At 40.7% G+C, this 15,288-nt stretch overlaps 1 protein-coding gene across 2 annotated transcripts in view; it reads right to left on the bottom strand.

Moving 5' to 3' along the window:
• The window catches only part of B4GALT6 (beta-1,4-galactosyltransferase 6), a 49,920-nt gene extending 35,410 nt beyond the window's left edge, over window positions 1-14,510 (bottom strand). For both annotated transcript variants that reach the window (XM_054019268.1, XM_054019269.1), the window contains exon 1: window positions 13,613-14,510. In XM_054019268.1, coding sequence (XP_053875243.1) covers window positions 13,613-13,727 — 115 coding nt within the window. In that variant the 5' untranslated portion in view covers window positions 13,728-14,510. The remainder of the gene's footprint in view (window positions 1-13,612) is intronic.
• Between the last annotated feature and the right edge of the window lie 778 nt (window positions 14,511-15,288).

Here is a 15,288-nt window from a genome sequence, read left to right as displayed (position 1 = left end):
CAGTGTGCAAAAGGTCTAGAGGATGAAATTGTTAACCTGAGTCTTGATGGATGGAGCAATGTCCACAATGATCCTGTTGTATGTGCTTGTGTGACAACAGAAGGAGGGAATGTATTCCTTACAGAAACATCAGGAAATGCACACACAGCAGAATACTTACAAGTAGTAGCAGTAAAAGCTATAACAAATAGTGAAAAAAATTTCAAATGTCTAGTATGGAGCTTGGTCACAGACAATGCTGCAAATGTATCCAAGATGAGAAGACATTATTTAGAAGATAGTGAAGAGAGTCCCAAGCTAATAACATACGGTTGCAGTGTTCATTTGATGCACCTCCTAGCCAAAGACTTCATTGTTCCAGAAATAAAGGCAAATGTTGTTGAAATTGCAAAATACTTCCATAACAACCACTTTGCAGCAGCAGCTGCTCTGAAAAAAGTGGGAGGAACCAAGCTAGCTCTCCCACAAGACGTGCGCTGGAACTCAGTAGTGGACTGTTTTGAGCACTATAACAAGAACTGGCCTAATCTGATGACAGTTTGTGAACAAAATAGTGAAAAAATAGATGGCACTGTCACAGCCAAAGTTCTCAACAATGGGCTTAAGAGAAATGTTGAACACATGCCAAGTATCCTGAAGCCTATTTCTGTAGCCTTGAACAAAATGCAGGGAAATAGCTGTTTTATTGCTGACGCTGTTGAAATTTGTAAGGAACTGAGTGAGATCTTAAAAAGAGAAATATGCAATGACAGAGTTAAATTACAAGCATTAAAAAAACAATTGGGACAAGCACTATCTCCAGCTCATTTTCTTGCAAATATACTTGGTACTAGGGACAAACCTTAACTTCTGAAGAAGAGGAGTTGGCTATGACATGTACATCCAGCTATAATGCCAACTATAATAAACTTCAGACCTAAGGGTGAACGATTCAAGAAATATATGTTTGCTGATGATGTTTTAAAGAAAGTCACACCAGTGACTTTAAACACTTGGTTTCAGAGTCTGTTGAAGTGATAATCTCACTTTTAACAGCAGTAGCTTCTTCTGCTGGTGTAGAAAGAATATTTTTTTCCTTTGGACAAATTCATTCCAAATTGAGAAATCGTTTGAGACCTGAAAAAAACAGGAAAGCTTGTTTTTCTTTTCCAGATTATGAACAAACAGGAAGATGAAGGTGAAGACAAATGAGTTAGCTGCAGAAGCCAATATTTTAAGTTTCTCATGTTGACCTGGCTGACCTAGTCAATGTAATTTTTGTTTTTTTTTGTTTTTTAATATTTAATTTAACTATTTTAGTTAAAAAAACAAAAACAAACCTGATTTTAAAATATTTGAATGTTTAACTAAATTCAAAAATTTATATGCTTGTTTTGTTAAAGTAGTATATGTTTGCTGTTGACGAAAAAAATCCAGAACACTTAACATTGTTGTTTTAGTTAAATAAAACAATTTAAATGTCTGTCTGGTAATGTTCTCCTAATACAGCATGGCAAGAAAATCCTCCAAATATTAATGATTAACCTGTTGAATTGGAGATAGTTCACCTCCCAATGACTTCATAAGTATCTGCTTCAATTACCTTTGGTAAATGAAATTATCAAACAATTATTCATTTTCTGATATAGCTATACAACTAATCTGAAAAGTTTTCAAAATAAATCACTTAAAAATGTATAGTCTATACCTTCTAAAAATTAAACCTACATCTGAGTTATGAAGAATATGTATTAAGGTTATAACAACCAACAAGAATGCACTTTTATGTAGAAATCCATTATTAATTTGAGTCGGACTAATGATTTAAATCAATTAATGAATTTATTTTTAAAATACCCTGTCACTAGGTGGATTTGATTTAAATCAAATCCACCCTGTCACAGGTATTTTAAAAATAAATTCATTAGTCTTTGTGAAGCACTCAGAATTACAGTGATGAGAACCATAGAAAAGCTCAAAGGAAATTCTATAATCAAAGCAGTAAATAATGCATGAAGCCACATGTTGAACAATGAGAATAAAATAGAGATATTGCATATCCACTCGGTGAACACTCTCCCTTTTGAGCACTGAATGGGCAGTGATCCTGTGATAAAGATAAAATCCATATAATAACCATCTGCAGAAGAGGCCAAATTAAGATGGCAAAGGCAACCTTCATTTTGGCATTTTCTAACTTCTGAGTGCTTCACTTACAATCTTAATGTTCTTTTAATGCTGTTTCTTGTGAATAATGTAAATAAAATACTATTGAAGTATTATTTATTTAGCAGAGAAATGCTATATCAATATGGCTCCCTTATTAGGAAGTCTCCTGGAACTTGATTTATCTTAATAAAAATAAATGGTAATGACTTCTGTCTATTGGGAATAGTAGCATTAGCACAAAACATCTATTAAGAAGAGTGCAATAGTTTAACTAGTTTTTAACTAACGAAGACATTCTTAGTGCAGGTCTTTTGGTAAACCAGTTGCCTAGCAAAGATTAAGAGACATGTTTTCCAGGGTATTCTAGCAGTAATGAGACAATGAGGAAGGAAGAGAGAAGTCTGTTTCTAAAGAAAGGCGTAGTGCCAAATTTGGGGTAAATTTTATTCCCAAATTGGTTTTGTCAATGTAAAAATGTCACTTTTCCCCTCCATAAGTGGAAAATTGATAATGCTTTTTCAGTGTTGCCAACTCTTACAAATTTTATCATAAGTTAGGCAAAATTTGTCGTTTTTCTTAAACCCTAGCTTTTGGAAGCAAGAGACTGTCCAGAAATTGCAGCTTTCATCTAAAGCAGATTTTTTAGTCTTCATGGTAATTGAGACGAGCTTGAAAACATAACCAATTGCTCTCTACAGGCTCAGAAATCAGAAGACAAATGAAAAGAACCCAAAATTTATTTTAAAGAAATATCATGAGGGTTTAGGGCCTTCGTTATTTTTGCATGCTTGTGTTTGGTAATACTGCTGTTTGCTTATGTAACTGCTCAATGGTGTGGCCCAGTAACTTTAAAGTGTTTTTTTATGTAGATAGTGGCAACCATAACTCTTGGAAATTTTGAAGAAACAGATTGGAAACAATTTACACTGCTGAAATAAGATTATCGTAGCACTCCACTGACATGGTGCAGACATTTCAGAGCTACTATTATCTCCACTGTAGCAAGCAAGATTTGATTTCAGAACTCAAACATTTTTTTAAAGGTTCAAAAGACACACTTTTTCATCTCCATCAACGGCTAACTTATAAACTTGCTGAATCTACATTAATCCACCTGAGATTTGATACATGGTCCTCAATTAAATGAGAGTATCAGAGGGGTAGCCGTGTTTGTTGCTTTTACAGATCCAGACTAAGAGTCCTGTGGCACCTTATACACTAACAGACATATTAGAGCATTGGCACTGTTAGTCTATAAGGTGCCACAGAACTCTCTGCTGTAATTAAATGAAAATATTTTTGCCAATTCTTGGGTGGTAAGAAAGTAAGAAATTTCATTTGTGGAAGTCTTCAGTAACTTTTTGGAAAAGCATATAAAAATATTTGATTTCTTTCTCTCTCCTGAATTTGAAGTAGTGCTTTTGAAAATTTTTAGAAAAGCTGGATGCTGCAAGTTTTCAAGTTGTGTGCTATGGACACTTGGACTTCTGCATTTGGATGCATACTTTGTAAGCTTTATATGTACTTCCACATGCTATTTTGCAGCTTCTAAACCCAGTGGAGGCTCCTACAAAACTAGTAAGTTGAAATGACAAGATTATCGGAAGTTAAGAAATCTGCAAATACAGTTTTAAAAACAATTTTGGTACAACAGCAAAATAAAAATCGGAAGCAGGAAGCCTGCCAAACAATCAGTGGGGCCACTGGACAATCGAGGTTCTAATGTAGTACTCAAGGAAGATAAAGCAATTGAGGAGAAGCTAACTGAATTCTTTGCATTAGTCTTCACTGCAGAAATGTGAGAGAGATTTCCGCCCCGAGACATTCTTTTTAGGTGACAAATCTGAGGAACTGTCCAAGATTGAGGTGTCAGTAGAGAAGGTTTTGGAACAAATTGATAGATTAAATAGTAATAAGTCACCAGAACCAGATGGTATTCACCCAAGAGTTCTGAAGGCACTCAATCGTGAAATTATAGAACTACCAACTGTGCAATGTAACCTATCATTTAAATCAGTTTCTGTACCAGATAACTAGAGGGTAGCCAATGTGACAATTTTTTAAAAAAGGCTCCAGAGGTGATCCTAGCAAATATAAACCATTACGCCTAACTTCAGTACCAGGAAAATTGGTTGAAACTATAGTAAAGCACAGAATTACCAGGCACACAGATAAACACAATTTACTGGGGAAGAGCCAACATGGCTTTTGTAAAGGGAAATCATTCCTCAACTATCTATTAGAATTCTTTGGGCATGGGGTGGAGGGGTGGGGATTGGGGAAGGGTCAACAAATGTGGACAAGGGTGATCCAGTAGATATAGATATCTTTTCGTAAGGTCCCTCACCAAAGGCTCTTTATGCAGAGTAAGCAGTCATGGGATACGAGGGAAGGTCCTCTCATAAATCAGTAACTGGTTAAAAGAAAGGAAACAAAGGGCAGGAATGAATGGACAGTTTTCAGAATGAAGAGAGGTAAACCACAATGTCTCCTAGGGATCTGTTCTGAAACCAGTGCTGCTCAACATATTCATAAATTATCTGGAAAAAGGGGTAAACAGTGAGATGGCAAAATTTGCAGAGGATACAAAATTACTCAAGATCGTACTCTGCTTTGGACCTAAGAATTACAAAAGGATCTCACAAAACTGGGTGACTGGCCAACAAAATGGTAGAAGACATTCAATGTTGATAATTGCAAAGTAATTCACACTGCAAAACTAAATTCTAACTATATATACAAAATTATGGGATCTAAATTAGTTGTTACCACTCAAGAAATTATGGCTTCATTGTTCGTAGTTCTCTGAAAACATCCATTCAATGTGCAGCAGCAGTAAAAAAGCTAATAATGTTAGGAACCATTAGGAAATGGATAGATAATAAGACATTAATAAAATAAGACAGAAAGTATCATAATGCTACTATATAAATCCATAGTATGCCCACACCTTGAATACTGTGTGTAGTTCTGGTCACCCCATATCAAAAGATATATATTAGAATTGGAAAAGGTACAGAGAAGGGCAACAAAAATGATTAAGGGTTTGGAACTACTTCCATATGAAGAAAGATTATAAAGATTGTGACTTTTTAGCTTGGAAAAGAGATGAGGAACGGGAGATATGATGCAGGTCTATAAAATCGTGACTGTTGTGGAAGACAATAGGAAAGTATTACGTGAAGGAGTAAATAACACAAGAACCAGGGCTCGCCCAATGAAATTAATAGACAGCATGTTTAAAACAAACAAAAGGAAGTACTTTTTCCACACAATGCATAATGAATCTGTGGAACTCATTGCAAGGGATGCTGTGAAGGCCAAAACTATGGCATAGTTCAAAAAAGAACTGGATAAGTTCAGGGAGGATAGGTCTATCAATGACTGAGTGTCCCTAGCCTCTGATTGCCAGAAGCTGGGAGTGGATGACAGGGGATGAATCACTTGATGATTGCCTGTTCTATCCATTCCCTCTGAAGCATCTGACATTGACCACTGTCAAAAGACAGTATACTGAGCTAGATGGACCATTAGTCTGACCCAATATGGCCATTCTTATGTTCGATTCTACCAAGCAGATCGCCATTAATTAGCACTGATGACATCAAGATTTACAAACTATTTCAAAAATGAAAATAATTCTGGATGATTGTGTTACCTACCTTACTTTGTCTATGAAGAATTTTGAGTAATTTCCTTACTGTAGGTGGTATCCCTGTGAATGTAGTTTCATGACAATTGATTAACAGCATCATTATTGTGGGGAAATTTAGAAATTTTCTTTCCCCTCTGATTTCCACCTCCCATTTCATCTATAAAGAACACAGCCAGAGTGTATAAGAAATATGTTTGGTTTTTTTTTTCAGTGTTCAACTAGATTCTACTTGCTTGACATTTACTGTCCATCTAAAAGGGACTTGAAATATGAGAAACAAGGTGGGTGAGGTAACATCTTTTATTGGACCAACTTCTGTTGGTCAGAGAGACAAGCTTTTGAGCTTATACAGAGCTCTTCTTCAGGTCTGGGAAATGTACTCAGTGTCACAGCTAAATACAAGGTGGAACAGATTGTTTAGTGTAAGTAGTTAACACACGGTTCAAGAGACCATTCAAGGTGAAGTGGCCTGTTAACACTCTCCAGTCATAGGGTGGGAAAGGAGAAAAAAAGGTGAGGGAGGGAATTTAGTAGGTTATGGATTGTTGTAATAAGTCATAAATCCAGTGTCTCTATTCAGTCCATGATTTTTAGTGTCTAGCAAAGTCATGAATTTAAGCTCCCAGGCTCATCTTTTGAAGGTGTTGTGCAGGTTTCCTTTGAGGATGAGGACTAAGATTCAAATATAGAGTGATTGTTTTGTGAAGCATGTAAATAAGCAAAGATTGTGAAAAGTAAGTTGGATTCCTAGAGTTATTTCCATTTTAATAAACCAAGATCTTTTTCAAAAACAGGTGAAGATGTTTTAAAATATGATTTTTAATATTACAGGTTCCCTTGTAACAACCGATTAGTTATACTTCTTCACAGAATGTGTAAATGGAAAATATCTCATTCAAAAATAATCCATTATAATACATGGATTATGAATACAATATAGTTGTGATAAATCATTATTTGAATTCTGCAAGTGGTAATAAATCATTATCCTGGTTTAAAGTATTTTAAAAAAGCTAAACTCACAGTAAGGGCAAAAAAGAAACTAAGTACAAGCTACTGACATCTACCATTTGCGAAATACAGACAGTGTCCTTAACGGTATTTTAGAAGACCAAGACCAAGAAGAGAAATGGCTCAACAGATACTTGTACGAAACAAAACTAATTGAAATGACAATTATTCATTTTCCATCTTCATTTTCCACATAAGTTTTTCTACTAAATGCAATACATAAAGAAGGAAGAGTTGACTAAAGCACGCAATGTACTAAAATATAATCAGGGATTTAAAACAAGGAAAAAAAATTCAATGCCGCTACAATTATGGAGACATGAGGAGTGCTTTCATATTTAAACTTGCAATTAAAATTAGAACATAAAGTAAGAATAAAAAATCCTTGTTTCACACTTTAATTGAACTTAGTCTCCAAATTTGTCATGATTACTCTTCAGGAGTAATTGACTGTCTTATTTTTAGGAAAATATTTCCTCTGCAGTTTGTAAATATTTTTAAATGCTTTCTTTTTGTAAGCTTTGTCCTGTTTCTCACTTTTCTTTGGTTTCCTACTGCTAATCAATCACACCTCCCCCTGCCCCAAATTCCACAGATAAAAATATTTAAAATAGGCCTCTTTGATTTTAAAATTAAACAGTTATTCCCTTTATTCTGGATAACCCAACTGAACTATACCAAGAGAAGCCAATTGAGCTGCTCAGATAAATCAGATACCTACAAACCGCTGAAATGGATCTGCAAGTTCCCAAACTGGCAACTTGGATTTCAACTCTACCTCTCTCATTGCTTCCTGCTTTCCATTACCTATTTAAAAAAGGAGTCATGGAGGAGACCAGACGAGAGGGAGAGAAGAGATGGGAAGATGAAGCCCAAATTGTCAGATACTCAGCTTGCAAAGGCAGCTGCTCCTTCTAAAAAAATTCTTGTGCTTCATCAGAAGTTCCAGTTTGATGTATCAGAGAAGTCCCTCAGACTAGGGGCTTTTCTACGCAGTTCTTTAACACTAGTATATTGTGCACTAACTAGTCTGTGTGGACCCTGCTGGAACACACTAAAAGTTTCCAGTACATGTTAATATAGCACTGTTTGAAAAGGGACTATGTTAACATGCATGAGGGAACTTCAGGATCCACGCAGGCCAGTCAGTGCTTGACATGCTAGTGCAGACTAAAATTTACACCCCTGTGGTGCAGACTAAAACATCATGTAGACAAGACTGAGGACTCAGTTGCTGGACTAAACAACTGGAAGAAGGGGTTAAATGTTGAGCAGAAACATGCTTAATGGGGAAAAATATACAGTGACATGGATTATGTGTGTGTATGTGGTGAAGGCACAGAGATTAGCAGTGGGGTGGATGGCCATGCCAACAGAGCATGGGTGAGCAGTTTAACTCCCAACTGACTTCTTGGCTCCTAGAGAGACAAAATGAGTGAAGTAATATCTTTTATTGGACTAACTTCTGCTAGTGAGAAACACAAGCTTTCCAGCTACACAGAACTCTTCTCCCTGGTTTCTGTTACTCACATGGCAACAGCTCCACTCCATTGCCTAGCTCCTCAGCCCCAATGGGCAGCTCCTTCTTCCATGCTCCAATGGTCCAACTGCCATGAGCCACATTTCAAGTACAGTAGAACAGTGGCTCTCAAAGCCAGTCTGCCGCTTGTTCAGGGAAAGCCCCTGGTGGACCAGGCTGGTTTGTTTACCTGCCGCATCCACAGGTTCGGTCGATCACAGCTCCCACTGGCCGCGGTTCGCCGCTCCAGGCCAATGGGGGCCGCAAGAAGTGGCGGCCAGCACATCGCTCGGCCCACGCCGCTTCCCGCAGCCCCCATTGGCCTGGAGCGGCAAACCGCGGCCAGTGGGAGCCGCGATCGGCCGAACCTGTGGATGCGGCAGGTAAACAGATTGGCCCGGCCCGCCAGGGGCTTTCCCTGAACAAGCAGCGGTCCGACTTTGAGAACCACTACAGTAGAACACCTCAGAAATGGAGGTTGTTCATAACTCTGAACAGTTCATAACTCTGAACAAAAAGTTATGGGGGCTCTTTCAAAAGTTTACAACTGAACATTGACTTAATACAGCTTTGAAACTTTACTATGCAGAAAAAAAATGCTGCTTTTAACCTTCTTTATGTAAATTCAATAAGCACAGTAACAGTTTTATTACCTTGTCAAATCTTTTTTTAAAAACCTTTCCTTTTTTTTTTTTTAAAGTAGTTTAACAGTACTGTATTTGCTTTATTTTCTTTTGTCTCTGCCGCTGTCTGACTATACACTTATAGTTCCAAATGAGGTGTGTGGTTGACCAGTCAGTTCATAACTCTGGTGTTCCTAACTCTGAGGTTCTACTGTAGAAAGATTTTTCCCACCTTTATTTATGCAATAAGAACTAATGAAAAAATAAAAAATAATTTTCCATTTCGAATTGTAACTATTTGAGGGAAGGTGGGGGAGTGTAACCCACAAAATTAGGGAGTCTGCCCACTAGGGACAGAAAACTGGATTCTAGAAGGGAGCTTGTGACCAATGGACAACTCTGATACCAATCTCTGTGCCTGTCCAATATTATCCATAGCCCTCTACAAATCAAACTCATCTTTTATCCACACACTCCTGCATTTATGCATATGGAAGTTTTCAGTTATTCTTCAATTCAGGACTCTCCTCTTGCAAACCACAGGAGGGTCTCCAGAATAGGTAGCTGCATTCCTGAAGCACGTTCAGATAAAATCTCTCCCATCTCCTAACCCCTCTCCATCACCCCCGTGTCTTAGATTTTATCATTACTAAGTAGAGCTGGTCAGGGTAAAAAAAAAAAAAATTCTGTTGCATGAGAAATTCTGACACTGATTGTTTTTGTTCCAAATTTTAATTTGAGGCTATTTAAACTCTTCATTTGAAGAAGGCAAACACTTTTTTAAGAAGTTAATATATATTACATATAAATATTAATATTTTAATATAAGACAAAACAAAATGAATCAAAATGATAAAGTCGAAACAAATTGTTTCAACTCTCTCCTGTTGATTTTGATTAAATTTTTGGCATGTTTCTGCAAACCCTTTGATTTTGACAAAACTGAATTTTTCAGTGGAAAACTGTTCCACTGGAAATTTTTTTAACCAGCACCACTACTAACAGGAGCAGGAAGAAGGGGAGAGTTACAGCTTTGTATGACTCAAACTACTAGGAGTTTTGTTGTGAAGGCATCTTTGCCCTCTTCTAGTGAGCCATAAAAGGTTTGCTAAAGAGGAATTTCATTCAGATGACCTGAATAGGTCTGTCAAACTTGAATTCCTTCTAGAGAAGCGTAGGCCTTCCCAGGGAACCTGTGGAACTCCTTGTCAGAGGATGTTGTGAAGTCCAAGACTATAACAGGGTTCAAAAAAAAAAAACTAGATAAATTCATGGAGGATAGGTCCATCAATGGCTATTAGCCAGGATGGGCAGGGATGGTGTCTCTAAGCCTCTACTTGCCAGAAGCTGGGAATGGGCAACAGGGGATGGATCACTTGATTACCTGTTCTATTCATTCCCTCTGAGGCACCTGGCATTGGCTACTGTTGGAAGACAGGATACTGGGCTAGATGGACCTTTGGCATGAGCCAGTATGGCCATTCTTATGTTCTTATTATGTTCTTATGTAACATGGGAAGGCAAAAATGCCCTCTTCTTCCCCAACTTTCCCTGATTATTCTTCCTTCTCACTACATCACCACCCCATATACAACCCAACCTTTTCCTCTTCATTCAACACTCCTCCTCTCCTGCTGTTAACCCCCTCATATCTTTCTGGTCTCAAAAAGAAGGAAACATGTCAGAAAGCAGCTCCACTAAAACAACCTTCTGTGGTCACAGTTGAGCTGCCCTCTGATGAATCTCTTGTGGTTTGCTGGAAAAGAGCTCCATTCTGGTGAACCAGAGGAAGTTCACCACTACAAAGCTCCATTGTGTTGAATGCATTTATTAGTCTAACGTACAGATATTAAACAATTTCCATCTGCATTTCCAAATTAAATATACCAACTGTAGAATAATTACTAACTTAGATCACCCTTTCACACAAAAGTTTTCCTAAACATTACAGGAAAACATCTTGCAGACATCATTTGCAATTGGACATTTCTCACTTACACACACTAATAAAAACCTGTGTATTCACAAACATAACCAATAAACACAGTTGGAGTTGAATTTCAAAAGTTCTCATTGGTTATCTACAATTCAGGTGGAGATGTGCTTGGTGTGCTTAGAGGAAGGGAGATAGCAGGTGAAGAAGGGGAATTGGTTTGAGTGCAGCATTGATGGGGTGTTGAATGACAACTATACATAGCCTTGCTTTTTAAAATTCGCTGGTGGGAAATTCAACCTAGCATCGTTAATATTGTTAGAATGGATGTGATCTTAAAGCCAGGAATTGGGAATAAGAGTCACACACCAAAAAAAAAAAAAAAAAAATAGATGGAAATGTAACTGAATTTAACTGAAAATTGTTGTGGCTTTTGCATGCTGGCTGGCTCAGAGGACTAATGATAATAGATCAGATGGGAGGAGGGGGAAACAGACTGGCAGAACACATTCAAATCCAGTCTATGTCAGTAGTGACTGAATGTTTTCTTAAGGCTAATAGGATGTGTGACCTAAGTTAAATGACCTTGGGCTAGACCAACAAAGACGACTCAGGTTCAGCATTGCAACTGCTAACATTTAGACACATTTCCACCTAATGGAATCCACATTCCCAAGTTAGATCCCTAGGCTTTGTATACAATGCATGGGGAAAATTAGGTGCCTAAGACTATATCTATACTTAAAATGCTACAGCAGCAGAGCTGCAATGCTGCAGGTGCGCCGCTGTAGTGCTTCAGCGTAGACACTTACTACAGCAACAGGAGGGGTTCTTTTGTCATCGTAGGTAATCCACCTCCCTGAGAGGCAGTAGGTAAGTGGACAGAAGAATTCTTCCATCCAGCTAACACTGTCTATACGGGGAATTAGGTTGACTTAACTACGTCTCTCATGGGTGTGGATATTTCAGACCGTTGAGAGACGTAGCTATGCCAATGTAACTTTTCAGCGTAGACCAGCCCTAAGTAATCCTCACAGCATTCTTACGAGCTAAATAAATATCATCCCAATTTTGTAGATGAGGAAACTGAGGCACAAAAACTGAAGATTCTTTAGTCACGTAGCACTCTGATGGCAGAACCAGGAATAGAGCCATGGAGTTCTGGCTCCCTGTCCCCTGCTGGAACCACTTAAATACACCTCTTAAATTGTAAATATGCTCCCCTGTACTTGATGACTGGTATAAATCAAGAGCCAGGCTGATTTTTTTTTAACTGAGGGCTGTTCTCTTCTGTCACTGAGCAGTCTCTTAACATGTTTGTACCATTTTTTGAAGTCCCATTTAAATGAAGAACAGTATCAGTACAAGAAACACTAATCTTAAGTAACTACAGATGTCTGGGTAAAACTGATAAGAAAAACCACTGATTAGTGTGCTACTTTTTTAGTCTGCATTCCTATTGTCTTCAGTGTTCTACCAGAGGGCTTTTAGCTTATTAGATGATACTTTATAGCACTGGTTGTTTCAACTCTGTGAGGTAAGGAGGGAAGGATTCTTTCATATGATACTGACATGTCAGCCAAATTATGCCAATTGTGATTGACTAACAAACATTTTTCCAACAAGCACCTATGGACTTTTTCCTGTTATGCCTGGTAGAACCATCCAAAAATATCGGCAAAGCCACTTCACTGCATTCCTTGAAATTACATCTTAAAAACTTTTTCCCTGCTGAGATGTCAAAAAACAAACTCCACAATGGTTAGGCAGTTACCTTGCTGTGGCCACTGCATACAGGTTGACACTAAAAAGTTACAGAGTAACAGCCGTGTTAGTCTGTATCCGCAAAAAGAAGAACAGGAGTACTTGTGGCACCTTAGAGACTAACAAATTTATTAGAGCATAAGCTTTCGTGGACTACAGCCCACTACTGCATCCGAAGAAGTGGGCTGTAGTCCACGAAAGCTTATGCTCTAATAAATTTGTTAGTCTCTAAGGTGCCACAAGTACTCCTGTTCTTCTTTTTACTAAAAAGTTAGGTCAACCCAGCTACATCATTCAAGGGTGTGAAAAATCCACACCTCTGAGCAACATAATTAAGCAAACAACCCCCAGTGCAGCCAGTACTAGGTTGATGTGAAAGTTCTTCCATCAACCTAGCTACTTCCTCCTGGGAAGGTGGATTAACTAGTGATGGGAGAATCTGCAACAATGGGAGGCAGAGTGTCTACATTGAAGCAATACAGCAGCGTAGCTGCAGCGTTTTAAGCATAGACATAGACTTTATGTTTACAAAGCATTTGAAAACCTTGAATGAAAGGTGCAACAGACATATACTGTACTACCCTAACTATCCTTCAATCTCTCGCTCATCATTCCTTGAGGGGAATATCCTTTAGTTTTAGACCTAAATTTACTTCCATCCAATACCATTTTTGTGGCATCTCTCTCTTACTCTGAAAGATCTCCCCAGTGCTGTATTATGCAAAGCCCATTATTATTTTAAAGCCTCCCGCAAAACAGACTCACAGACACTCTTACCTTGAGCTTCTGTAGTCCACGAAAGCTTATGCTCTAATAAATTTGTTAGTCTCTAAGGTACCACAAATACTCCTGTTCTTCTTTTTGTCCCAATTACATTCCTCACACTTGGGGATTCTGGCAAGTTAAGAGATTTATAACCCTCCACCTCACCCGCCCAAACGGAGCTCTTTCCTGCTTACCTATCCCAGGGGCCACATAGATGAAGTAGAGGCACGATGAGGAGAAGGAAAAGAAGAAGATAAAGGCGAGAATGGAGCGATTGGAGACCCGCAGCACCTTCCCGAGCAGTGACATCCTCCTTCTGGACGGGGGCTGCTGCCTCCTAATCCCAGCAGTAGCCGGCGGCGGCAGCACTTCCCAGCGGGAGGTAGCAGACTCCCATGGAGCGCACAGCGGGGCGAGCCAAGGGAGAGGGCCTCGGGCGAGCCGGCGGTGGCGGGGAAGGGGCTGGGGCTGGAGCGGAGGGATGTGGGGAGTGTGTGACAGCAGGAGATGACCGGCGGGGGCTCGGGAAGCTGGAGCGAGTGGCTAGTACACAAGGGTGCTATCGGAAGGGCGGGGGCTCCGGGTGGGCGCTGGGTATGGGGCTGCGGTAGCGGTAAACACTGCACCGCGCAGGGCAGGGGAGCGGCTCGCTGGGGGCTCCGGTGCTCCCTTCCCCGCTGCGCAGGTGAAACGGGGGCGCGGAGGCCGGTGGGAGGGGCTGCCTCAGCGCTGCGAGCCCGGGTGTTCCTGCCCCTCACCTAGCGGGGGTGGGGTTAATCCACCCCGCTCCCTCCGCCGGCAGTGGCAGACCCCGGGGCTGGGCCGAGGGGGGTCGGGAGGGGAGTCCTAGTGCTGCCGCGGGCGAGGTTGCGGTGGCTGCTGGGTGGCTCGGTGGCTGCTCATTCCGGCGGGGATCGCGGCCGCCTGCTCCCTTCTCACGGGCGGCGGCGGCAGCTGCATCGTCGCCACCAGCGGACAAAGTCACCTGCGCGCCCCGCCGCTCCTTCCTCCCGGGCCGGCGGCGGGGAACGCGCTACAGCCGCCCCGCCCCTTAGCGACCCGGCTACTGCGGCGGTTGGGAACGTGCGCGAGCCTCTGCGTGATTGGCGACCAACTGCAGAACTTCGGCGGGCGCGCGCGCCCGCCCACTCAATCCGCGCGAGCTGTCTAGTCTGACACTGTCAGAGGCTCGCAGCAGCGCTAGACTGCTCGCGCGACCTGAGTGGGCGTGGACTGCGCCGGCCCAATAGGGGACAAGGGAGAAAAGAATCCGCTTTCCTGATTGGCTGGTAAATACACTACTTATCACGGGTGAAGAGCGTTTTACCAGACTCTCCGACGGCTATTGTTCTCCTCCGGAAGTGGGGATCCAGGGGAGAGAATATTAGTGGTAGGACAAGAGAATGGGTGGCTGGGGAAGGGGCATGGAGGGGAGGCACAGCTGCCCTGGACCCTGTGTGAAGAAGCCTGGCTGGAGCCTTTAGGCTGGCCTCTGTCTCCCCCTAGGTGTGGTCCAGGGCCATAGGAGTAGAGCAGTGGTTCTCAAACTTGTGTACTGGTGACCCCTTTCACATAGCAAGCCACTGAGTGCAACGCCCCCCCCCCCTACATTAAAAACACTTTTTTTATATATTTAACACCATTTTCAATGCTGGAGGCAAATCACGGTTTAGGGTGGAGGCTGATAGCTCCCAACCCCCCATGTAATAACTTCCTGACCCCCTGAGGAGTCCCAACCCCCAGTTTGAAAACCTCTGGACTAGAGCAATAGCAGCTGGTGCCCTTAGGCAGACATAGTGCTGGGCCTGGCAATGGTACAAATGCACTGTTTTTTAACAAGAAGATGTGTGAGTGCCAGGAGCTGCATGGC

The sequence above is a fragment of the Malaclemys terrapin genome, chromosome 2 (assembly GCF_027887155.1).
Source record: "Malaclemys terrapin pileata isolate rMalTer1 chromosome 2, rMalTer1.hap1, whole genome shotgun sequence".
NCBI lineage: Eukaryota > Metazoa > Chordata > Testudines > Emydidae > Malaclemys > Malaclemys terrapin.
The sequence above is the reverse complement of the archived record's forward strand: the minus strand, read 5'-3'. Positions and strand labels throughout refer to the sequence as shown.